The sequence below is a fragment of the Adiantum capillus-veneris genome, chromosome 14 (genome assembly GCF_014529385.1).
Source record: "Adiantum capillus-veneris isolate H3 chromosome 14, ASM1452938v2, whole genome shotgun sequence".
NCBI lineage: Eukaryota > Viridiplantae > Streptophyta > Polypodiopsida > Polypodiales > Pteridaceae > Adiantum > Adiantum capillus-veneris.
The window spans coordinates 157,836,820-157,863,447 of NC_140944.1; the positions used below are offsets into that span (position 1 = coordinate 157,836,820).

A 26,628-nucleotide genomic window follows, 5' to 3' on the forward strand; every position below is an offset into this window, starting at 1 on the left:
AACATGTTGTAGCTTGTCCACGGACACATAGGGTTGGATGTGTCACGTGACAAGAACGGAAGGCTCTCCCTTCCATAAGAACAAAAAGGAACCTTGAGCACAGTTCGGAGCACTCATCTTGAGCAAAGTTCAAACATTCATTCCGCTGCACCTTACATTGGTATCAGAGCTTTGGCAGTGTTCTTGTGGTTCTCAAGGAAAGAACCACAAGAATCACAAGAATTTTTTTTACTTGTTGCGGTCGCACAAACCAAACTTCACTTGGGCGTGTCGATTCCTAATCGTGTTTTTGAAGAGTGACAGGTCACAGGAATCCCAGGAAAGAAGGGCTTGTCCAGCCTCCCCTTGTGCCTCTTTTCACTCATTGAGAGTGGACCGTGCACTTAGCGGCCGGCCAATCGACGTGAGGTGGGAAAAAGCAACCTTGGTGTGAGCGCAAGGCCGCCAGGGGGAGGATCCGCGGAAAAGAGCAGAACTCGGATGAAGAGAAGATCCTTCTCGAACACAGATTGCAAGCAAAAGAATGTTGGGGTATAGGCGCCTGTGCCTTGCTCGGCCGCCCATAGTCTGGGCGTCCACTGACTTGTATACCTTATACATAGCATAAATGTATAGGGAGCTGCTCACTCTTTGAGTCTCCCCACCCATATTTGTGTGTCGTGTGTCTCCTTCTCTCTCTCACTCTCCGTTTGTGGTGCTCCCCGATCCCCTTCAAATGGTATCAGAGCGACAGGTTTGAGAGAGTAGATGGACGGATTCGCGATGAACTCGTCGACTATGGCGGAGAGGTGACAGAGTCAAACATGCATGCTTTGCTAGTGACTGAGCAAAGCAGAGAGTCAGTTGTGCGAGATACTTCTATGCAGGATAGACAGGTAGAGTGGTCTTGCTCTAGTGAGTCACGACAAGAGGAAGTTGTGCAAGAGTCTATGCATAAGGAGTTAGAGCATGAGAGCTCTAGTGAGTCACAGCAGATTGAGTGGTCATGTTTGCAGTGAGTGGTCATGTTTGCAGTGAATGACTGCATAATCGCTGACATCTCACTCTCCTCTGCAATCATCCACTGCAAACATGACCACTCAATCTGTTGTGACTCACTAGAGCTCTCACTCACATTCTCAGATGGTGCTCACACAGTGAGATTTGGGAGCTCCACCCCACATCCTGTGTCGTTCTCTCTCTCTTCCTCTCTCCCCTTCGCACTCTGCGCACGCGCACCGCATCCGTGTTACACTCAACATTTGCGTGCGGCGTTCTCTGCATGTGGCAGATTTGTGCGTGTATGCATCAATACCGCACAGTGTGGGCTTAGTGATTAGCTCACGGTTTGACAGGCGTACAGTTATCTTGGCACACTCACAAGAGTGAATATTGTGATGTATGCTTGTGTGGCTACGAGCTAGGTAGCCGGATTCAAGCACTAATGGCTTGAGGTTTTTCAACAGGTTTCAGCTACAGGTTTACAAGTTTACAGGCACGTTTGAGGGCTTATTTGGGCGCTGAATTTTCAGCCATCATCTCCTCTTTGCAGGTGTCCATGTATGGCTCAGTTGTAGGCTGATCTAGGACACGTTTGTGACTTGTTTATGTAGTTGTTTAAGAGCTGAATTTTGGGGCTGTTTTGGGGCTGATTTGCAGCCATTTTTTACAGCCATACAGGAGCTTGGTTTACTCTACAGGAGCCTCGTACACTTGGCATTTGGGATTTGCATCATTGCCATTTGTGGAGCACAGTGTGGTTACACTACTGCGAGAGATTTTATGCGTGGATTCGCATGAGCATTGTAGGTGCTGGTGAGCTCTTTTTTTGAGAGCATTTTCTCGTTGCAGGTTGCTTCTTTTGGATTAGTTGAGTGCATTTCATTGCTACCATAACTAGAGTAGAGTTACAGCTCTTGGTTATTTTTGACATTCACTTATAGTAGTCAATGTGTGTGAGACTTTCGAGTCTAGGACAATGACTAATGAGAGACGACGTTCTCGTTCGTCTCGACACTTGAGATGTTGGCATTGTGGTCACACAGGGCACATTAGATGGCGATGCTTTCGTCGTATGAGACAGCACAGGAGACAGACTAGTCTCAAGGATGCAGTAGATGCTATAGGCTCCGTTGACTTGACAGTTGCAGGATCAGATACAGTGTCTGAGTATCCTAGTGACAGTGAGGTCACATTTGCTTCCTGTATTACTCCTGATTTTTTGACGTCTGAGGATAGTGCACTTCTTTTGCAGCGGGTGCTAGACAGGGACGCTACTTTTCATGTCACTCCGTATCGTGACTAGTTCAGTAGCTATTCTAGCAGAGTGCATGGTAGTGTGCGATTGGCAGATGGGTCACTACATGAGATTGCTGGTTCAGGAGATGTGAGACTGTCATTACCGAGCGGTGCATCGTACGTGCTCATAGATGTGCGTCATGTGCCAGATTTGACGATGAGTTTGATCTCCGTTGGTCAGCTCAGGGATAGTGGATGTCGGGTATCGCTGCTTGAGCGATCTTTTGCGTTGCATTTGGGTTCGCTAGTGATTGCGAGAGGTGCTAGAGTTGGCACGTGGTACCCATTGCACGTAGTACTGGTGCGAGATGGTCGAGTCTCAATCTTGTTACAGCCATGCACAGAGCGAGAGACCCGAACAGTCTCTTTTGCTCATGGGTTGCAGGGTGCTTTGCATGGATTGCAGAGTAGTGAGCTCGTTGTGGACACAGTTGGGGCACGACTTGAGCAGTCACACAGAGAGGTGACAGAGTCAGACATGCAAGCTTTGCTAGTGACTGAGCAAAGCAGAGAGTCAGTTGTGAAAGATACTTCTATGCAGGATAGACAAGTAGAGCGGTCTTGCTCTAGTGAGTCACGACAAGAGGAAGTTGTGCAAGAGTCTATGCATAAGGAGTTAGAGCATGAGAGCTCTAGTGAGCCACAGCAGATTGAGTGGTCATGTTTGCAGTGGATGATTACAGAGGATACTGAGATGTCAGCGATTATGCAATCATTCCTTTCTATGCTCGATAGTGAGCATGGGGATACAGTTGTGCAGGATGTCTTCCAGCAGACACCTAGTGCAGCTGGTTTGCTTTGAGGTTGCACGACAGGTTGATGCGTCCTTTGTGAACAGTCAAGAGATGCATGTGGCTGACACGCCTTGTCAATCAGAGATGCCTATTGCCAGGGATATATATGTTGATGCATGCTCCGTAGAGCTAGCAGGGTCGCTAGCATTGCATCGGCATTCGGTGGTCTCATGTATGAGATGCTGATCTTGAGACCGGATATCGCAGCTGCAGTGGGAGCATTTGCAGTTGGGGTTGTCAGTCGTTTGTTGACTGATGATGGCATAGTGCACGAGGGAGATATGCACGTATTGCGTGCATACTTGCAGTACGTGTGCGGTATGTCTGGTGGTATATGGACTTACACGGCAGGACAGCCGAATGTACACGATCACAGCCAGCCAGTGGGCATTGGTTGAGAGCGATTTTCTCTCGCCTTTTGTAGTCTTTAGACTAGGTTCTCTTGTTTAAAGACACAGTCGCCTTTAAGTGGGAGGTTGTTGGGGTATAGGCGCATGTGCCTTGACCGACCACCCAGAGTCTGGGCGCCCACTAACTTGTATACCTTATACATAGCATAAATGTATAGGGGGCTACTCACTCTTTGAGTCTCCCCACCCATATCTGTGTCGTGTCTCCTTCTCTCTCTCACTCTCCGTCTGTGGTGCTCCCCGATCCCCTTCAAAGAAGACCCTCAAGAACCTCAAGAACCCAAGACCCGCAAGAACCCAAGTTCCTCGTGAAACTTAAGAACCAAAGACCACAAGAACCCACGACTTCAGTGGATGGTCATCACTCCAAGCAGAATGGATACTTCGCTTGGAGGTTATGAGCATGAGAGAGGCGATGTTAGGTACAGCGGAATGAATGTTTGCGCTTTTGCTCAAGATGAGTGCTCCGAATTGTGCTCAAGGTTCCTTTTGTTCTTAGGGAAGGGAGAGCCTTCCGTTCTTAATGAGAGAATGCTATGATCACAAACAAAGTGAATGGATACTGTGCGTGTAGGTGTATGAGACTGAGAGAGAGAGAGAGAGAGAGAAAGAGAGAAGAGAGATACAACACCAGAGACGTTGTAAAACCCTCCTCCGAAGGCCCCACTCACGTCGACGAGAGTGGTCTACTTATGATTGCACAATCTAGTACAATGGTGATGCATGAGACTGATGCAAGTCTAGGCTATGTCGACGATGACAACGGTGATGACGACACCGACCTAACGGCTGAAATCAGCAATCCTTTTATCTGCTGTCCAAAAACGCTATGGGCTGAAATCTGCGACTATATATACCTAGATGAATCCAGGATAAGCCCAGATTCACCCTTGAAGGAAAGTGCAAGGTATAGACCCATGGTAGTCACCCACAAGACAATATAACCATCAACTCCATCATGCATAGTATTGACTAAGTACCACGACATCCCCACTAACGTCGTCAGTGCCCAATAGTGGGTGTAGAACTAGGTACTAACATATGCTCCCCAACACAACACACACCACACGCACACACACACATGAGCATACATCAACACAAAGTTCAGCGTGCTAAGTTTCTGTCATGAAATCTGCGACTAGTCCAAAAACACTGATTCTAGGTCTGTTTCTGTAGGTCTTTGACGCTGAAAATTTGCAGGTTTAGGGCTGAAAACTGAGGTTTCTTTAGGCTGAAAACTGATGGTCTTTCTGGGCTGAATCTGCAAGTACTTCATTGCTGAAAAACGCTGCAAGCTGAGGAGGTATCTGCTGAAAACGCTAGATTAGACTGTTAGGTCAAGGATCTGTCAAAAACGCTGGCTTCCTTCAAAAACGCTAGGTGTTGTGGATGCTCTTGAAACCGGCCTGTTCAATCCAAAAAGGGCGGTAGACTTTACTTCAAACCTTGATTTAGCTTTCACCCATTATTAGTCGTCTATATACCTGCGCTATAGTGACACAAGAGAGGGGAATGGGATACAGATGCTAGAATGCACCTGTATGAGAAGACCGACACCAGATTGGCCCCTAACTTAGGCGCCCCTTTCGGTATTTCTTTATTGTTCAAAAGAGGGAATAAACGCTGTGGATCCCTACAAGTTGCCCCGCACAAACTCGGCTGAATTTCAACTATTTCGGCCCGATTTCGCCAGCATAACTGTACTAGGACCCCTCACAGTCAATATTCCCACGCATTGGCTGACTTTCCCGACGCATACGGGCACTTTGCAAAACCTGGCGAGAATCTGCAGCACGCTGAATTCTCTGTTTTCAGCCCTGAAAATGCGCCAGATCACCTGTACAGTGGTCCCCTTGCGTCCCCGAACCTCCTGGGGGTATTAGGGTCCGTTTAGGGCCAAAACCCTAAACCTGCAAAAATACACAGCAGGCTGTAATTCACTGTTTCGGGCTTCGTTTAGCATGCCGGTCGCATCCTTAGCAAGTCCTCGAGCTCCCGCACCTGTAGAGCTACTTGCCCTTTGAATCGGACGAGATTTCTGGCGTGAAACCTCTCCGAATTCACCTGTACCTGCGGGGGGATTAGCCGCTAGCTAATCCAGTACCTGTGCAAGAGGCTCTTGCCTCGGCAATCGCGCATGAACCCACACAACTGTACATTGGTCAAATGAAAAGCCCACTAGTGGGGCATAACATACTGCCAAAGGGGAGAGAGAGGGCAATGCGTAGCGTGCAGGGCATCACTCCTGGCACCGCACTGTACATAGGAGGGAAAGCAAGCACTCCATAGCTCTTAACATGTGACAGGAACTTGCAGAATGAGCCTCCCAGCTATAAATCACGTTTTTGCCTTCTCTATAAGTAGTAAACTGGCCTCAGAGTGCCAAGTGTCACTCATTTGTGCATTTTCCCGCTTTAGACCCTCCGATCTAAAAATATCACACCTGCAGCCTCTGTTGACTTGGCTAGAGAGTAACAAAATGATCCCCATGTCAAACTGCACGTAATGACGCGAAGACATTTTCAAGTCCCAAAATAGCAGTTCCCTAAATTTTAGGAGATGCTGCCATTGTATCTTTCTAGGTCATCCGACCCTCTTTGTACATTGCGGCCACATCCAGAACTGAAATGTAGCCTCTGTAGCAAAGGATTCCACTTTGGCTAGTCAATGACCCCACTTGGCTAACCATAGTCCTTGTCCAACCTTAGTGCTCTCTTGCCCTCAGGCCTGGACTCCCTCTGGACAGTTCCACACTAGCTATGCAATGCAAGGCAGTTAGATTTCCCGAGGGGTGTTTCCAAAAAGTGAAAGTAAATAGATAATAAGAAAGAAATCAACAAAAAGGATAGATAGTAGTCACACGCTAGTGACATACCCCCCTCTTGAAATCTCAAACGTCTTCCTTTGCATCTATGTCGTACATGCCTACTGTCAACACTGATGTATTCAACACCTGTCGACACATATACGACACATACATGCTCATTGTCAACCCTGGTGTATTCAACACCTCGTCGACACATGTATTGCCTGCGTGTGAACCCTGTCCCAATGACATAGTGGTAGCTGCGCACTCTGCCATTGCTTTGAGTCACTAACTTTCCAATGACAAAATGGTAGCTGCACATTTTGCCACTGTCTTATAGTACACGTTGGATCCCGTAACACTTTCGAGCATACCCAAACCGACAGTTTAAGAATGCAGTTACACATGTACTCTTTAATAGAAGTAACTACTGTATCCTTGACAAACTGACAAGAAATATTCACTTCTATAGCACTAACCACACTTTTGGACATTCCATAAGAGCAATTGCCAAACTGACAATCTGTAGAGCTCTAACATTCATGTAACATGTATTTGATTTGAGCTCACTTTAAATACCATGTACATCATTTGTTTCAAAAGCCATTGTCACACTGACAATCCATGTAGCTCTGAAACTCAAAGGGTCAAGGTAGGTTGCAAATCGAAGGCTTCAAGATAAAGTGATAACACAGTTGGTGACTCTGCAAGTTCACCTTCTTCCATCCACTTAGCATCCATTGGTGGATAGTTTCTAAACTTTACCAAGTAACGCCTAGCAACCTTGCCTTTCACTTTCCTTTCTTTGTGTGCCAAAATCTGTTCAGGGACCAAGATCTCGTCAAGTTCCTCGACTTCCGACTGATCTTCAGCTGGCATATCTTCTGGCACATCACCCACATAGGGTCTGAGAAGACTCACGTGAAACGCATTGTGAATCTTCCAACTGTCATGCAATCAACCTATATGCAACATCACTGATTATGTCGCACACTTGAAAAGGCCCATAGTAACGCATGCTGAGCTTTGGAAACAGTCTTTCCTTGCCCTTCATCTTCTTTAACCTTGCCTTTTCAAAACGTAAAAGCACCCAATCACCAAGTGAATATACCACTTCACGACGGTGACGATCAGCTGCTTTCTTTTGCTTTGCCTGAGTCCTTTCTAAGGCCACTTTGACCTTCTTGTACATTTCATCCATGTCTTGAACATACTTATCTGCTTCAAATATCTTGTCCTTTGTATGCAGTATGGGAGGAACTTTCTTGCAACCTTCAACTATCTCAAAAGGTGCCTTGCCAGTTGATGAATGCACTGTATTATTGTATGCATACTCCACCAATGGCAAATACTGCTCCCACTTTTCTTTATGCTCTGACACATAACACTTCAGCAGATCTAGGACAGTAGAATTTGCCTCTTCTGACTGCCCATCTGTTTGAGGATGAAATGACGAAGAGAATTTGAGCGTTGTGCCCATATTCTCAAACAAGCCTCTCCAGAACAAACTTGTCATGCGTGGATCACGGTCGCTAACGATCGACTGTGGCATGCCATGATACTTGAAAATATTGCTCATGAACAAGCGTGCCATATGATCTGTTTTATCTTCTTCCTGACAGGAATAAAATGAGCCTGTTTGCTGAATCTGCAAATAATGGTCCAAATACCATCGTTTCCTGTCTGCGTTCTCGGAAGATCAAAGATAAAATCCATAGCAATACTTTCCCATGGTTTATCTGGAATAGGTAGTGGTTGCAATAATCCTGGTGCCTTTTGCCTGTCAAACTTGACCTTTTGGCATATTAGGCATTCCCGCACAAAGGCATCCACATCCCTTCTCAATGTAGGCCAATAGAAGAATGTCTCAACTGCTTTAACTGTAGCATTGATACCACGATGCCCTGCATACGGTGGGACATGACTCTTCCATAACTTTGCGTCGCAATGGCTTTGTGACACACAATCTGCCATGCATCATCATGAACCCGTCTTTAAGAAGATAGTGTTCATGACGTTGTCCTTGCATTAGCTGCTCGAAGACCCTTGCAAAATCTTCATCATTTTCATACTGTTCTCTCATATCATCAAGTTCATGATGATAAGGAATTGACACAGCTGAAATTTGTGGCTTCCTTGACAAGGCATCAGCCACAACGTTCTTCTTGCCTTCCACATGCACAATCTGAAAATGGAACATGGACAAGATATTTGCCCATCGCATATGCTTCTCAGATAACTTTGTCTGTGTCAAGAAGTATCGCAAGGTCTGATGGTCCGTTTGGACAACGAAATCTGCACCTAGCAGGTAGTGTTTCCAACTTAAGAGCGCATGAATCACAGCCAGTAACTCTTTCTCATAGACCTGCATGGTCATCTCTGGCCCTTGCAAAATTCTGCTCTCATAGGCTACTACCCTGCCATCTTGCATTAGCACTGCACCAATGCTACTACCACAGGCGTCACACTGGACCACAAATGACTTCCTAAGATCTGGCAACACAATGACTGGATCTGAAGTCATCTTTTGCTTTAAGAGATTAAAAGCTAAAATCTCTTTCTGTGTCCATCTAAAGGTGACTGCCTTCTTTTGAAGAGCATGTAAAGGTGAAGCAATCTCAGCGAAATTTCGGATAAACCTTCTGTAATAGAAGCATAGTCCCAAAAAGCTTCGGACATCATGCACCGTCCTCAAATTTGGCCATGACTTGATCGCTTCAACTTTTGCAGGATCCATTCTGACACCATCCCTTGAGACAATGTGTCCCAGAAAGTGAATCTCTTCCAGGAAAAACTCACTTTTCTTTGCATTGATGAGCAACCTATGATTGTGTAGCTCTTTGAACACAATGGCCAAGTGATGCCTATGCTCCTCTTCATTCTTTCAGTAGACTATCATGTCATCAAAGAATGTACCAACAAATTGCTGGTGTGGACGGAAAATTCTGTCCATCATCCTATTGAACGTAGCAGGAGCATTTGTGAGACCAAAGGGCATCACTAAAAATTCGTAAAGGCCAAACGTCGTTCTAAAAGCAGTCTTGTGCACATCCTCTGATCTAATGCGGATCTGATGGTACCCACTCTTTAGATCTATCCTGCTAAACATAGCTGTTCCTTCTAATTTGTCCATAATATCATCAATTCTAGGTATAGGGAACCTATTCTTGATGGTATTCTTGTTCAGTGCACGGTAGTCTATGCACATACGCCATGAGCCATCCTTTTTCTGCACCAACAACACTGGAGAACAGAATGGAGATGAACTAGGCTGAATCAGCCCCTTTTCTAACAGCTCCTGTACTTGGCCCCTTGTCTCTTTCTGCTGAGCCGCACTAACCCTGTACGGAGGCTTATTTGGTGGGCTACTGCCTGGCACCAAATCTATCGCATGGTCCTCGGGTCTCTCTGGCGGTAATTGAGACGGTAATGAATCGGAAAAGCAGTCACTATACTGTTGTAAAAACATTGACCTTTCTTTATCTAGCATAGATAAATTTGATTCATCACAATCTGACACTTCACGTGCAAAAACCAAGTACGCAGAAAGATGCTTTTTCATTACAGAAGTAATAGCAGAAGCTGATACAGCGGGAATAGACTCCCCTTTAAGCTTTACATCCAGAATGTGAGTCTTTCCCCTGCTCTGTACAGTGATCTTTTTGTTGTAGGCATCCATGATTCCCTGTACACGAAACAACCAAGGAATACCTAACAACACATCACATCCGTCCAGTGGCATGATGTAAAATTCTTCAGCATCTACATAGGACTGGATATGTAGACGCAACTTTCCAATGATGGGTGTGACAGCCTCTGTATGGCCAGGACATGCCAAACCTGCCTCTGCTGTATACCCCATCTCTTCAGGTCTGATTCCCAACTTTGAAGCCAATTCTGGGGAAATGAAGTTGGCTTTGGCACCTGGATCGAAGAAGATAAGCATTGTTTGATCCCTGACCTTTCCCCATGCTCTGCAAAGCTCACTTGCATCTGAATTTGGCTTGTCGCCCACCATATCTGGCACTAGACCAGCCATGGGCTTCTTTCCTTTCTTGACCTCCTTGTCTTCAGAATCAGCTGGCCTTTTCTTTGTAGGACAATTGTAAGCAATGTGGCCAGTCTGCTCACATATAAAGCATTTATTCTCTGCCCTCAGGACCTTCTTTTGCTCTTCTGACTTGCGAGGAAAACGTCTTTTCCATTTCTTTGCTGGTTCCTTTTCTGATTCAGCCGTAGCTTTATCTTTCCCTGCGTTGGCTGACTCCTGAGTCCCTTTAGGAGCCTCATTGGGAATGTGCTTCTTGGCTGAATTTTTCTTGCCTGATCCTGCCTTGACGCCAGTGTTAAATTCACAATCTTCTCCCTTGAGCAAACCATTGCCAGTGTTTGCTACCTCGATGAGCTGCGTCAAAGTAGTGACTTTGGTCTTCGTGCAGTATTTCCTCAATCCTTTAGGTGGGCCACAACAGTATTTTTCAATCTGTTCTGTCAATGGCACAAACCTATAGGAAGTTACTGGAAGTAGAGCTTTCCAAAACTTCCGATTGTAATCATCCAGATTTCTGCAAGTGGCAGCATTAAGCTGGTGCCATTCTGTCATGACATCTGCTTCAAAGTCATCAGATAACCATGCTGCTGCAAAAATCTGCTTGAAGTAAATCCATGTGGACGGAGCTTGCCCTTGAAGCAATAAAGTTGTCCACCAGTGTCCCGCATTCCCTGTCAAGAAAGTGGCTGCCTTGCGGACCTTTGAAGCCTCTGTAAAGTTTCCCCCTGCATAGGCCTTGTCAAACTGCTGGAGAAATGAGAGAGCCTTCTTCCTGTCATCGAACCCTGTAAAGGTCGTGAATGTCACACCTTTGCCACCTTCTTTGTATGGAGTTGGCCTCTCTAGCGGCGTCAAATTGTCATATGGAAGTGACTGAAACATGGGAACACTGATAGGGTTCATTTGTGTTCCCTGACCGCAATTAAGTTGACCTGGAAATGCCATATTTGGCTGCTGATTTGTAATTCCAGCCATACCAAAATTTGCATGTGGCATCCCAAATTGGCCCTGAGTACTCTGAAACCCTGGTAGCATGCCCGTGACACCATACATGGGATTAGGCATCATCGTTTGAGCACCCCCAAACACTGTTCCTGGCGTATAATACTGATTTCCAGGTGCATGACCAGCCATGCTCTGAAATACGGATCCACCTCCAAAATAGCCAGGGTGTACTGAAGGTGGTGGGAAGACCTGTTGCATAGCCTGTAGGTTGCTTCCCTGCCCATTAGAACCAGCTATAGGCTGCTGAAAGGTGGCGGGCTGAACTGGTACAGCTTGAAAGACTGGCATCTCAGCCACCTGTTCTTGCACCTTAGGCATAGGTTGTGGAGACTGCATGTTCTCCGTCAAGTGTACAGGTGTTTCCATTGACTGTGCGGTATGAATCACCTGTGCTCGAGCCTTAACAGGCTTTTGAATATGATCCAATGACCCAACTTGCTGAGACGGAACAGGAGGTTGCAGAAAGGCTAAAAACCTCGGGTTCTGCATTACTTGTGTGAACATAGCCACAACAGTAGCCAACTGGGTCCTGAATATATCATCATCCGTCTGTGGTGGTCTTGAGGACTCACCCACTTCATGTGTCTGTTGACCCTATGAAGAGGAAACCTCTTCAGTCACATCATCTGGTCTGTCAGCCATAATTGCAATTCCTTGTGTCTGGTCTATGATCCCCTATGTCTTCAAGCCCAAAACTGACCAAGGCTCACTTCTATGGGAAAAGTGATTTAATCCCGTCCATGGAACCATGAAACCGGCCTGTTCAATCCAAAAAGGGCCGTAGGCTTTACTTCAAACCTTGATTTAGCTTTCACCCATTATTAGTCGTCTATTATACCTACGCTATAGTGACACAAGAGAGGGGAATGGGATACAGATGCTAGAATGCACCTGTATGAGAAGACCGACACCAGATTGGCCCCTAACTTAGGCGCCCCTTTCGGTATTTCTTTATTGTTCAAAAGAGGGAATAAACGCTGTGGATCCCTACAAGTTGCCCCGCACAAACTCGGCTGAATTTCAACTGTTTCGGCCCGATTTCGGCAGCATAACTGTACTAGGACCCCTCACAGTCAGTATTCCCACGCATTGGCTGACTTTCCCGACGCATACGGGCACTTTGCAAAACCTGGCGAGAATCTGCAGCACGCTGAATTCTCTGTTTTCAGCCCTGAAAATGCGCCAGATCACCTGTACAGCGGTCCCCTTGCGTCCCCGAACTTCTTGGGGGTATTAGGGTCTGTTTAGGGCCAAAACCCTAAACCTGCAAAAATACACAGCAGGCTGTAATTCACTGTTTCGGGCTTCGTTTAGCGTGCCGGTCGCATCCTTAGCAAGTCCTCGAGCTCCCGCACCTGTAGAGCTACTTGCCCTTTGAATCGGACGAGATTTTTGGCGTGAAACCTCTCCGAATTCACCTGTACCTGCGGGGGGATTAGCCGCTAGCTAATCCAGTACCTGTGCAAGAGGCTCTTGCCTCGGCAATCGCGCATGAACCCACACAACTGTACATTGGTCAAATGAAAAGCCCACTAGTGGGGCATAACATACTGCCAAAGGGGAGAGAGAGGGCAATGCGTAGCGTGCAGGGCATCACTCCTGGCACCGCACTGTACATAGGAGGGAAAGCAAGCACTCCATAGCTCTTAACATGTGACAGGAACTTGCAGAATGAGCCTCCCAGCTATAAATCACGTTTTTGCCTTCTCTATAAGTAGTAAACTGGCCTCAGAGTGCCAAGTGTCACTCATTTGTGCATTTTCCCGCTTTAGACCCTCCGATCTAAAAATATCACACCTGCAGCCTCTGTTGACTTGGCTAGAGAGTAACAAAATGATCCCCATGTCAAACTGCACGTAATGACGCGAAGACATTTTCAAGTCCCAAAATAGCAGTTCCCTAAATTTTAGGAGATGCTGCCATTGTATCTTTCTAGGTCATCCGACCCTCTTTGTACACTGCGGCCACATCCAGAACTGAAATGTAGCCTCTGTAGCAAAGGATTCCACTTTGGCTAGTCAATGACCCCACTTGGCTAACCATAGTCCTTGTCCAACCTTAGTGCTCTCTTGCCCTCAGGCCTGGACTCCCTCTGGACAGTTCCACACTAGCTATGCAATGCAGGGCAGTTAGATTTCCCGAGGGGTGTTTCCAAAAAGTGAAAGTAAATAGATAATAAGAAAGAAATCAACAAAAAGGATAGATAGTAGTCACACGTTGGTGACAGCTCTGTAGGCGATAATCTTCTTCAAAACGCTAGGGGATGGGATATGCCGGTGGTGAAGATCTGATCCAAAACGCTAGGGACACCTGTGGAAGGAAAATGCTAGGCTATGGGAATGGTTCTTTCTTTGCTTGGAGGAAATCCGCCAAGGGTCTTGTTGGAGAAGTTGCCTGCTGAGCTTGGCTCCTGTTGCCTCTTCTGCCAAATAGTGCTAGTCTAGGTTTGCTTATATACAAACTTACTCAATTTGCCCTACCTACTTTCCAACAAAAGTCGCTTAAAAATAATAAGTGAAAATGTCAAAAATAGGAAAAATAGACTAAATGCACTGGAAAATTCCCCTGAAGGACTATGATGGGAATGTTTATGATCATGTTGTGTGCAACCAGAGGATATGCATCTACACTAAGTGACTGGGCATGCACAGTGAACGAATAGACTCACAAAAGTGCCAGATCACTTCTAATCTAGACTGACTGGACTGACTGAACCCTTGTCGTGCTGTAGCTTGTCCACGGATACATAGGGTTGGATGTGTCACGTGACAGGCGAAGAAGAATTTTCCCCACCAGGAGGTTTTTCCGACCCTCCCCCTTCCCCATCTACGTCAAGGATTGCACTAACTCCTATGAAGGAGTTGCCGCAGTTGTTTATGGACAAGAAGTTAGACCGAAAAGCAAAAATAGAGCGTGAACACGAAGAAAAGATGGCAGCCATAGAGCGTCAATACACAAAAAGAGTGGCAACCATACATCGCGAGAACAAAGAAAGAGAAGCACAATTTGATCGCGAGAACAACGAAAGACAAGCAGAATATGACCACGAGAACAAAGCCATCAAAGAAAAGAGCGACCAACACATGAAAGAATTCTTGCAACTCGTTTCTCAAGTTCAAGCATAGATACAAGAGATTCGGGAAAAGGAGACTCTCTCAGTCTCTTCTTCTCCAAAGCAAGACACACATGATTTGCATGATGATTTGAATGACAATGATTTGCATGATGATTTGCATGATCAAGATGTGATTTCTCACAAGCATGATGAGTTGCATGGAGAAGATGTGATTGTTCACAAGGATGATGAGTTACTTGATGCTTTTTCTAGCGAAGCTAACCTCGTTGCAGATTCGATCAATCACGAAGACCCGATCTTGGCTCTCGGGAATAGGTCCAAAGCACCCCTTCAGGAAGAACCAATCTTGGCTCTAAAGCCTCGGTCCAGAGAACCCTCACAGGAAGTATTATGTGTTCGCTTGATTAGTACGCACGCATTGTACGAGTGTCTCATTCGTGATCGTTTCCTATATTTTAGTCAGTATCTTTATGTGATCCCTTTTCCTAGGCATGACATATTGTACGTTGAGCACGTTTCACTCATGAATGAGCACGAATGTATACGGATTGTTCATGAAAAGCTGAAAAGTATGCATTCAAGGAAGTCACATTCCATGTCTCTTCCTTGGCATGACACATTCGTAGAAAGAGCACATGAAAGTATGAGCACCAAGCATGGGCATTTCCGTTGTGAATTGCCACAGTTCAGTGTTTTAGATCAGAAGAGAAAGATGCGATCTCATTGTTTGCGTGCGTGTGTGTGAACGGTTTGGCACTCCGTCTATTTGTTCATCTACATTGCATGCACAGTCTTTAGAGAAGACGAGATTTTTTCCAGTCACTTTACATGAAATGGGTATGTTCATGGTTTTGTGTTGAAAATGGTTTCAGGAATTTACAGCCATGGAGATTCTTGAAGAAGAAAGAAGCATGACTTGAGACGAAGTTGAAGCATTGAAGGAACCTCAGAAGACTTTGTGTCGCTCTCGGCGCGGCCCAAAGAAGCAAGCATTGCAGACCTTTATGAAGTTCAAGTACCGCACGACCCACATATCAGAGTGGGCCGGCGAAGAGTCCCTTCCAGGATTCCGGATGCTATTGTCGATCTCCCTCGACGCCATACAGTTCGGTACCAGTACCTCACTTTGAAAAGGAGGGGATGTCACGTGACACATCCAACCCTGTGTCCGTGGACAAGCTACAGCACGACGAGGGTTCAGTCAGTCCAGTCAGTTTAGATTAGAAGTGATCTGGCACTTTTGTGAGTCTGTTCGCAGCCCGTGCATGTCCAAACACTTACTGTAGATGCATATCCTCTGGTTGCACATAGCATGATCATAAGCATTCCCATCAGAATCCTTCAAGGGAATTTTCCAGTGCATTTAGCCTATTTTCCCTATTTTTGACATTTTTCACTTGTTATTTTTAAGTGACTTTTGTTGGAAAGTAGGTAGGGCAAATTGAGTAAGTTTGTATATAAACAAACCTAGACTAGCACTAATGGGCAGAAGAGGCAACAGGAGCACCTTGCTCAACAGGTAACTTCTCAGCAAGACCAACCCCCACGACTACTCTGGCCTTTTCTCCACAGGAGACCTAGCGTTTGTGCATCAGATCAGCCCCGACGATTTGTGCACAGCAGATCAGCCCCGGCGTCGTCAAGACGCAGCAGATCAGCCTAGCGTTTTGCTTTTGCAGAACAACCTACGACAGCAGAAGACAATTTCAGCCCTAGCGTTTTTGGTTTGCATCACAACCTCAGCGTTTTTGCACATCATCGCGACGGAACATCAAGAGCCACCAGCGTTATCAGTTTTCAACCCTAAGCCATCAGTTTTCAGCCCTACAAGAAGTGCAGTTTTCAGCCATAAAGACCAGCAAAGAATCAGCGTTGTTCAGCAGCAGAAATCAGCCTCAAATTTCAGCCTTAAGCGTTTTTGGACAGCAGATACATACCTTCAGTTTTCAGCCCTAGCGTCGGCCTCGTCACCCCCATCGACGACACCGACATAGTCTAGACTTGCATCAGTCACATGCATCCTCATTGTACCAGTTTGTGCAATCAATAGTAGACCATTCTCGCCGACGAGAGTGGGGCCTTCGGAGGAGGGTTTTACGTCTCCGGTGTCCTATTCTCTTCTCTCTCTATCTCTCAGTCTCATACACTTGCACACACAGTGTCCATTCACTTGTTTGTGATCATTGCACTCTCATTAAGAACAGAAGGCTCTCCCTTCCATAAGAACAAAAAGGAACCTTGAGCACAATTTGGAGCACTCATCTTGAGCAAAGTCCAAACATTCATTCCACTGCACCTTACAGACAAGCAGAATTTGATCGCGAGAACAAAGAAAGACAAGTAGAATTCGATGACGAGAACAAAGCAAGAAAAGCGATGGGCTACCAACACATGAAAGAGGTGTTGCGACTCTTTTCTAATGTGTAGGCAGAGATTGAACAGAATCAGGAAAAGGAGACTCTCTCAGTCTCTTCTTTTCCAAAGCATGACACACATGATTTGCATGATAATGATAAGCATGATGGTTTGCATGATCACGATGTGATTTCTCACAAGCATGATGATTTGCAGGAAGATGATGTGATTGTTCACAAGGTTGATGGTTTGGTTGATACTTTGTCTAGTGAAGCTAACCTCATTGCAGATTCGATAGATCACGAAGAACCGATCTTGGCTCTCAAGTCGAGGTCCAAAGAACCCCCACAGGAAGTATTCTCCATTCCAATATCCCTTTTCATAGGCATAAGATATTGTACGTTGAGCACGATTCACTCATGAATGAGCACGGATGTATGCGGATTACTCATGAAAAGATGACATGTTTGCATTCAAGGAATTCACCTTCCATGTCTCTTCCATGGCATGACACAAGCTCCGAAAGAGCACAACAAGGATTGAGCATCAAGCATCGGCATTTCCATTGTGATTTGCCACAATTGATTGATTTAGATCAGAAAGACAAGTTTCAACCCCATTGTTTGCGTGTGTTTGATGAACGGTTTGGCACTCCGTCTATATGTTCATTTACATTGCATGCACATTCTTTAAAGATTTTCATCCTCGGAGATTCTTGAAGAACGTAGACGCATGACTATAGACGAAGTTGAAGCATTGAAGGAGCCGCTGAAGACTTTGTCGCTTTCGGCGCGGCCCAAAGAAGTAAGCGTTGCACATCTTTATGAAGTTCAAGTATCACATGACCCACGCATCAGAGTGGGCCGGCGAAGAGTCCTTTCCAAGATTCCAGACGCTGTTGGCGATCTCCCTCGACGCCATACAGTTCGGTATCAATACCTCACTTTGAAAAGGAGGGGATTTCACATGACACATCTAACCCTACATGCACGTGGACAAGCTACTTCATGCAAGCGTTCAGTTCAGTTCAGTCAGTCTAGAATAGGAAGTGATCTGGCACTTTTGTGAGTCTGTTCGCAGACCGTGCATGTCCAAACACTTAGATTATATGCATATCCTCTGGTTGCACAGAGCATGACCATCAGATTTCCATCAGAACCCATCAGGAGCATTTTTACACTTCATAGACCTATTTTCCCTATCTTTGACATTTTGCACTTACCATTTTTAAGTGACTTTTGTTGGGAACTAGGTAGGGCAAATTTACCAAGCATGTATATAAGAAACCTAGCGCTAGCACTTTATGGCAGAAGAGGCAGCAGGATCACTCTGTTCAACAGGCAACTTCTCAGCAAGACCCCATCAGCACACCTAGCGGTTTTTGCATCTGCAAAGGCCTAGCGTTTTCATCCACAGGTCAGCCCTGGCGTTTTTGCATTGCAGTGCAGCCGGCAACAGCAGGACCAACAGAAACACTAGCGTTTTTTGCAACAAGACTCCAGATTCAAGCCTAGTGTTTTTGGATCAAGTAGCAACCCTAGCGTTTTGCAGATTCACTGCGACGGAACCCCAAGAAGCACCAGCGTTTTCAGTTTTCAGCAGTCACTTTTCTGCAAAACAAGACCCGAACCTCGCAGATCTCACCTTCCCGCAGCAGATCCTCACCGCACGGTCAGATCCATCGAAGTTTGCAGTTTGAGCCCGGAAAACGTAGTTTTCAGCATCTGTGTTTTCAGTGCGTCATCGCCGCATCGTCGCCATCGATATCGTCACTAATATAGAGTCAGAATTCAGCGGATAAAGATTTGCAGATTTCAGCCCTTAGCATTTTCAGATTTCAGTCCATCTCGTCGTCGTCAACATCGTCGGCAAGTCCAAAGCATTGTAGAGATTTGTGCAATCAATAGTAGACCGCTCTCACATAGATTCGGAGGAGGGTTTGACAACATTCTGGTGTCGTATTCTTCTCTCTCTATCTCTCAGTCTCAGTATCTTCATTCACAGTGTTTATCCACTTGTTTTGTGATCATTTGCACTCTCTCACTAAAGGAACGGAAGGCTCTCCCTTCCGTAAGTAAAAGGAACCTTGAGCATAGTTCGGAGCACTCATCTTGAGCAAAGTTCAACATTCACTTCCGTTGCACCTTACATTCGCATTGCTCGCATCCCAATCAACGCATGATTTGAGATGCTCCTTGTCCTGAAGGCGAGTACCTATTGTTGTTTTCCCTCTTAGCTCGCACCTCTAAGCCGTCGAAGATGTCCCACAATGCTTTACATGAAAACCAGACTTGCATTCACAAGTTTCAAATGAGCATAGTTGTCGTCGTTCAATTTCTCACTATCCTCGAGCATGAGAGTGCCATCTCTTTGGTTCGAGCCTCAGCAAGTCGCGTCCAAGCCCTAGCAAGCCTTTGATTTGCTCTTCGCTCTCCAAAAGAACATCAAAAGATGTCTCCACCGCCTTCTCAAGATGCTCCAAGCATGACTTGCCAAACAGCCATAGCGTTTCAAAATGCCGACACTTGCTAGCCCCTTTGAGTGTCGACCGGTGCCCCTCTACTAAGAAGCCTTTCAAAACGCCCTTCAAATGACCTTCTCTATCTACGACTCCGTATGTGCATTTCAAAATGCTCAAAGAGGCTAGGCACCACCATGATGGATTCCTTGAGCCGCGCATTTCAAAATGCTCACAATAATGCAAACAATGGCTTAGATTCCCTACTGGGGCAACGTCTCAAGACGCCCTACATGTAGAGTAGCCAAATGTGTACAAGACTGCCCACCTCTCGCATGCAGGCTGAACCAACCAGCTGGGCAATGAAATAGATTATGATACAATGGGGGCTCGGTGCTTCTTATATACTACTTTGTGGTCCATAAGTACCTTTCTTAGAGCATTGCCCTACCCAGAATCTTGTCAAATAAGTAAAATAAATACCTTTAGAAGAAATAAATATTGGGATCACATTGGGCTATTCACTTGAGATGCTATGACTTTGACAGTAATCAATCAGCTTGTACTACAATATTAAAGCAAGGGGCCACTAGCCTTTTAAAAAAAAGCTTGTACGAATTTAGGACTTCAAGAGAAAGACAAAATTGAAGTCACCATTCGCCATTAGCTGTCGCTCATGAACGTCCAAACAAAATAAAACAGACAAAAGCAGATGTACCTTGAAAGTGAGAAGTGCAATTCCACGAAATTTCCCACTATCACTGAAAGTCTTCAAGTTCACTTCAGAGATAGTGCCACAATCACCAAAAAAGGCTTTAATGTCATCCTCAGAAGAATAGTAAGGTATGCCGCCCACGTACACAGTTCGTGACTCACTTAAATCTTGATCTTTGGTGCTGTAAAATGCAGAACCCTATCAGCACAAGCCTGGGAGGAAATTGACAGGATCAAAGAACACAATCAAACCTGTGATCCTTTTCATCAGGCTCTTCCGTTGTTTTTGAGGCCTTTTTCCGCTTTCTGGACTTGGAATGCGGTGTGGGTAAGCTGGAATTTTCCACATTTAGGGTATTCTGTTCGTTGTTGGTTAAAGGGGCCAAGCTTACTTCTGCATCCTGGCTTTTCTTTACTGGCGAACGTGGGGGCAGTGGTACGTCCTCTGCATCCTGCCCTTGCCCTAATGAGGAACTCAAATCACCTTTATGAAGAAGGGACTCTATACAGCGATGGTAAGTATCTAGCTCGGTTAGGGCGATGGGAGAAGTCTCTGGCGATGCAGGATGGTGAGCTGGAATACTCTCCGGCTGTTGGCGTCGCTGTCGCCTTTTCTCACGCTTGTTGACGGTTTTGGGCTTCCCAGGAGAGAGAAGAACGCTGCCTTGTTGACCTCCAGACTCTGCTCCTAGCCTTTGTTTGAGCTTCTTATTTGAGAGCACCATTGCTCTAAGCTCTGAAGGAAAGAACGAGAGCACTATACTTCTATACTATACTGATAGGGAAGGGATTCCTCCCCCCGGGCACATGCCGAGCTTAGCATGATCCGGCACTTTTAAAGGAGTGCACTCTGCTGCCGGCACGAGGCCCGATTCAAAAACAGCGTGACAACATGATAGAGGAAGGGATTGAGTTCCAACATGCTGCGAGACTGTCCTTAGGTCTCCTATACTAATAGATAATGGGGGAAGGGATTCCGGCCCCTCCCCTCGGACACGTGGCGAGCTTAGCATGATCCGGCACTTTTAAAGGAGTGCACTCTGCTGTCGGCACGAGGCCTAATTCAAAAACAGCGTGACAGAGGAAGGGATTGAGTTCCAACATGCTGCGAGATTGTCATTTTTTTTTGGTTGGGTATCGCAGAGGCCACCGACCATCCCGTGGCCGTTGCTTCCCCATCCCGTGGCCGTTGCTTATTGCCTACCGCCGTAGAGAGAGAGAGAGAGAGAGAGAGAGAGAGAGAGAGAGAGAGGAGAGACCCCTTAGATGGCCATCCGCCACACACATAGAGAGTGAGAGGGAGAGAGAGACCCCTCACAGGGCGCGTGGGCGAGAGAGAGAGAGAGAGAGGACTCGACATCTTGGCTTCGTTTTCTATACGAAAATTTCCAAAATACCCCTCAAATTTCGAAACTTCCAAAATATTTTGTCATAAATTCCCAAAATGCCCTTCAAAGTTTTTAAAATTCTCAAAATACCCCTGATCGTTGATTATAGCTTTTCAGAAGAAGAGTGATTCTCTCTCTCTCTCTCTCTCTCTCTCTCTCTCTCTCTCTCTCTCTCTCTCTCTACCAACTTACCAAGGTACCTATAGGTCGGCGAGCTCCAAGAGTTTTAGAATGGAGCTCCAAGGATTCAACAAGAGAGAGAGAGAGAGAGAGAGAGAGAGAGAGCGAGATTTGGGGGAGAGAGAGAAAGAGAGTAGTGCACTTATCGAGCAGCTTGAGAGAGAGAAAGAGAGGGAGAGGTATCTATGTCTCTAATTTATGGAAATTTCCAAAATACCCCTCAAATTTCAAAACTTCCAAAAATACAACCAATATTTTGTCATAAATACCCAAAATGTCCTTCAAATTTTCAAAAATTTCCAAAATACGCATGAACATAGATTACATATCTGTAGACATGTAGTAGTGTTAGTGTGTATACGCGCTTCACCAGGGGCACTTTTCTCCCATTGGGTTTTTTCCCCTGGACATCTGGTGTGAAAGGACACCTTATCTCTTAGGGTCTCATATAAGCTTTGTAGCTCTGAGTTTGTATATACTCTATTATTCTAATACAGAGAGATAGACTACAAAGATCTCGTACGCAAGCTCTGTGTCTTCTCCTTCTCCATCTTCTTCCTACTCTGAGTTGCTATCTTCCTTTTGTTTCCTGTTTCATCATCTTCAACAATTGGTATCAGAGCAAGGTGATTTCCAAAGCCTCTACTTGCGTTTTCGCGTCCGCGCGCGCAATTGCAGTTTTCATGCAGTTTTCAGAAAATTTGCTCGTGGGAGCATCCTCGATGTTCCGGGAGTAGTCTCATTAGGTGACCTAGGGTTTTACCACCCTTTTGAAGCCGTTCGAATCCTCAGAATTTTGTTCTGAGTTGCGTAGCAGAAGTTACTTTTCGGAGACGTTTAGATCAAGAGGGTGTGCTTTTTGACAGATTTTCTTCAGGTAAACAATTCTTTTGGGAAGCAGCTTGTCTTACCTTTGTGCTGAGATTTTTGTGTAGAGTTTTGCTTGCATTGGAGAGGAGATTTGTGAATCTCTTGGAGGTTCTTTTGCTCTCTTGTGTGCATCCACAGTATGGCTCAATCTACAGAGAAAGAGATTTTTGGTGCGTTTACATCCGAAGACAAATTGGATGGCACCAACTATTCTCTTTGGTCTTTTATGGCCAAAAATGTTTTGGTTGGTAAAGGATTGTGGGATTATGTATCTGGAGATGAAGTTCGTCCAGGTAGCATTGCACCTGCCACGCCTGGTCGTGGTGCAGCTGTTGGTGCAGGATCCTCACAAGTCACTCCAGAGCAAAAGAAATGGGATACTAAAGATGCACAAGCTATGGCTGTGATTGCTTTAACCATAAAGAGGACAATCACACCACATATCAGATCTTGCAGAACTTCTGAGGATGCTTGGAACACTCTGCAAGCTATATTTGGAGGAAGAAACGCTCCCAGAATAGAGTTTTTGAAGAAACAACTTGACAAAATACAGATGGACGAAGGTGACAATATCGTCGAGCATCTTACAAAAATCAGGGATCTTAAAGAGCAATTGCTTAGCATTGATGAAGTGATTCCAGAGAAGGACTTGGTTTCCAAAACACTCAATTCACTACCACCATCTTATTTGACTTTTCAGACTTCTTTGACTCTGTCTTTGCGAGCTAATCCTGAGCCTCTTCGTTTTGAAGAGTTAGTGGCTTTGCTATTGCAGGAGGATCAATCACGTAAGAACAAGTCTTTACAGGTGGATGGTATGGATCGTGCTCTTGTTGTACAGAACAAAAACAAGGGTAAAGAGAGTGCTCATCACTCCAAGTCTGGTGCAGGACAATCTTCATAGAAGTCTAAAGGTGATTCCGACAAGTCCAAGAAGAAAGGTAAATGTCACTACTGCAAGAAACTTGGTCACTACATTAGTAAGTGTAAAAAGCGAATTGCTAAAGAAAAGAAGAAAGAGTCAAGTTTGGTTGTTTCAGCTTCTGGTGATTCTTCTACAGCTAAAGAAGAGTCTGCAAACTTTGTGCAGATTCTTATGCTTTCTTAGTATGTTCAGATTTTTTTGCTTACAGTGTTGATGAGACACAAATGATTTGGTACTTTGATAGTGGTGCATCTAGGCATATTACTTCAAGGAAGGATTTGTTTTGTTCATTGGATGCAGCTCCAACAGGAAAGAAGGTGACATGTGCAAATAATGCTTCTTATCCAATCAAAGGTGTTGGTAAGATTTTGATTACCATTTCAGATGGTTCAGATTTATGCTTGCCAGATGTCTTATATGTTCCAGGGATCAAGAAGAATTTGTTGTCTGTATCCTCTCTTGCAAAAAATGGTCTTCGGGTTATTTTTGAGGATGACAGATGTGTTGTACGAGATCGAGAGAATGATCATTCTCTTATCACTACAGGTATGCTGAAAAATGGACTATTTGTGCTAGATCGTTATGAAAGGCAGATTCAGGTATGTATTGCAGAAACAAAGACTTAGGCCATGTAGGATGCTGAGTTGTAGCATGCTAGATTTGGGCATGTTGGTTATGGCAGTTTGATGACTTTGCAACGTCATAATATAGTGCATGATTTGTCTTTATTGGAGATGCCACCAAGACATGTATGTGAAGGTTGCATTCTTGGAAAGATGCACAGATTTGCATTTTCGCAGGATGGTTCAGTTAGAGGGACACGAAAGTTGCAGCTTGTACACAGTGATGTATGTGGTCCTATGAGGACGCCATCTATGGGAAACAGCCTTTATTTTGTGACCTTCATTGATGAATTTTCCAGGTTTTGTTGGGTGTATCCACTCAAAGCAAAGTCAGATGTGTTTGCAATTTTTCAACATTATGTCGCCATCGTTGAAAATGAAACAGGTTGCAAAGTACAGACTCTTCGTACCGATCGAGGAGGTGAATACATGTCAGGTGCATTTAAGGATTTTTTGGGAAAGAAAAGCATTAAACACCAATGCACTATGCCATACACACCACAAAAGAATGGTGTTGCAGAAAGGAAGAAGAGGTCTTTAATGGAGACGGCTAGATGTATGCTCAACGCTAAGAGTTTGCCTCATAAGCTATGGATGGAGGCAGTTGCTTGTGCAACACAACAGGTGTCCTACTCGTGCCTTGAAGACCATTACTCCATATGAAGCTTGGTATGACAGAAAACCTTCAGTCAGTTATCTTCGTGTTTTTGGTTGTCTTGCTTATGCTCACATCCCTCAGCAGTTACGTGGGAAGCTTGATGATAAGGCAATCAAATGTATATTTGTGGGGTACAGTAGTGGAAGTAAAGGTTATAGACTTTACAATCCTGCTACAAACAAGATTTTTGAAAGTCGTGATGTAATTTTTGCACAAACTACTGCTCAACCTACGGTTGCTTTGATGTACCTCATATGCAGACACATGATGTATTTGAAGATTTGCTTCATTCTTTTGTGGAGAATCAAGAATCACAACAGGTTGATAATCTTGATCAATCTTTTGATAAGCATGTGACACCTCATGATGTAGAGGAAATTGTGCGTGAAGAGCAAGAAGTTCTCAGGGAAGAAAGAACCTTGCCTAAATGGGTTCAAAAAACTTTGCAGGATAGCAAGTTGGATGCACCGTTGCCACGAAAAACACGTGCTGGTACTACTTTTGGCAGAGAGCAAGTAGATTTGGCTTGCTTTAGCACTCTTTGTGATGCAGATGAGCCTGATTCATTTGAACAAGCTTTAGAGTGTGTTCAGTGGAAAGATGCTATGCAGCAAGAAATTGATTCTATTCATAAGAATCATACATGGGATCTAGTGGACTTGCCTACAGGTAAAAAGCCTATTGGTACAAAGTGGGTTTTTAAGGTAAAAAGGAAACAAGATGGTACTGTTGACAGGTACAAAGCAAGGCTTGTGGCAAAAGGCTATGCGCAACAGAAAGGCATAGATTATGATGAAACCTTTGCTCCTACTTCTCGTGCGTCCATAGTTAGATCACTAGTTGCAATTGCTGCTCATCATGGTTGGAAAGTGCAAATTAGTTGGATATCAAAATTGCTTTTTTGAATGGTGATTTGCAGGAAGAAGTTTATGTAAGTCAACCAAGTGGTTTTGTCGTAAAAGGTCAAGAGCAAAAGGTATGTAGATTGCGTAAAGCTTTGTATGGTCTCAAACAGGCTCCAAGAGCATGGTATGAGAAGATACATACTTATTTGATTGGCCAGGGATTTCAGAATAGTCCAACAGAAAGTACTTTGTATGTCAAAAAGAGAGATAGAGTTCTCATTATGCTAACCCTTTATGTGGATGATATGCTTTTTACAGGCAATACTGCAGATGAAATTGAAGGTTTAAAGATGCTTTGAGAAAAACCTTTGAGATGTCTGATCTTGGTTTGCTACAGTATTACTTGCATATTCAGTTTGTGCAATCAGAGGATGGCATATACATGTTGCAGGCCAAATATTTGCATAAAATTTTGGACAAGTTTGGTATGCAAAATTGTAAACCAATCTCTACACCCGTAGAAACTGGATCAAAGTTGAGCATGCATGATGCTGGAGAACCTTTTGATGTACATACTTATGCAGCAGCGGTTGGTTGCTTGATATATTTGGCAGGCAACACTCGTCCAGACATTCAATTTGGGGTTTCACAAGCAAGCAGATTTATGCACAGCCCAGGTATGCATCATTGGTAGGCTGTGAAGCGCATACTTCGTTACCTTTCAGGTACCCCTAATCTTTCCATATTCTTTCCAAGGGGGGATATGTATGGAAAGCACAATTCTATGCAGCTTCTTGGTTACAGCGATTCAAATTGGGCTGGTGATTTTGACACACGACATTCCACAAGTGGGAATTGTTTTTTCTTGGGAAATGCATGTATATCTTGGCTAAGCAAGAAGCAACCCACAGTGGCTATATCAACTTGTGAAGCCGAGTACAGGGCAGCTTTCACGGCAATAGTTGATTGTGTATGGATATGCAGGTTATTGGCAGATCTTTGTGAGTGTCAACAGGCACCCACTACCATTTTCACTAACAGTTAGAGTGCTATGGCAGTTGCAAGGAATCCAGTATTTCATGCAAGAACAAAGCACATAGAGGTTCACTACCACTATGTCAGGGAAAGGCTACATGCAGGGGAGATCACACTAACTTACTGTCCTACACAGGATAACATTGCAGATCTATTTA

General features: G+C 44.9%; 1 protein-coding gene across 1 annotated transcript in view; it reads right to left on the reverse strand.

Moving 5' to 3' along the window:
- Positions 1-20,876, reverse strand: part of LOC147443426 (phragmoplastin interacting protein 1-like) — a 74,370-nt gene extending 53,494 nt beyond the window's left edge. Inside the window, exons 1-2 of the mRNA XM_086529299.1 lie at positions 20,199-20,876; positions 19,951-20,128 (exon numbers count right to left, since the gene is read on the reverse strand). Coding sequence (XP_086385425.1) covers positions 19,951-20,128; positions 20,199-20,671 — 651 coding nt within the window. The 5' untranslated portion in view covers positions 20,672-20,876. The remainder of the gene's footprint in view (positions 1-19,950; positions 20,129-20,198) is intronic.
- Positions 20,877-26,628: the final 5,752 nt, after the last annotated feature.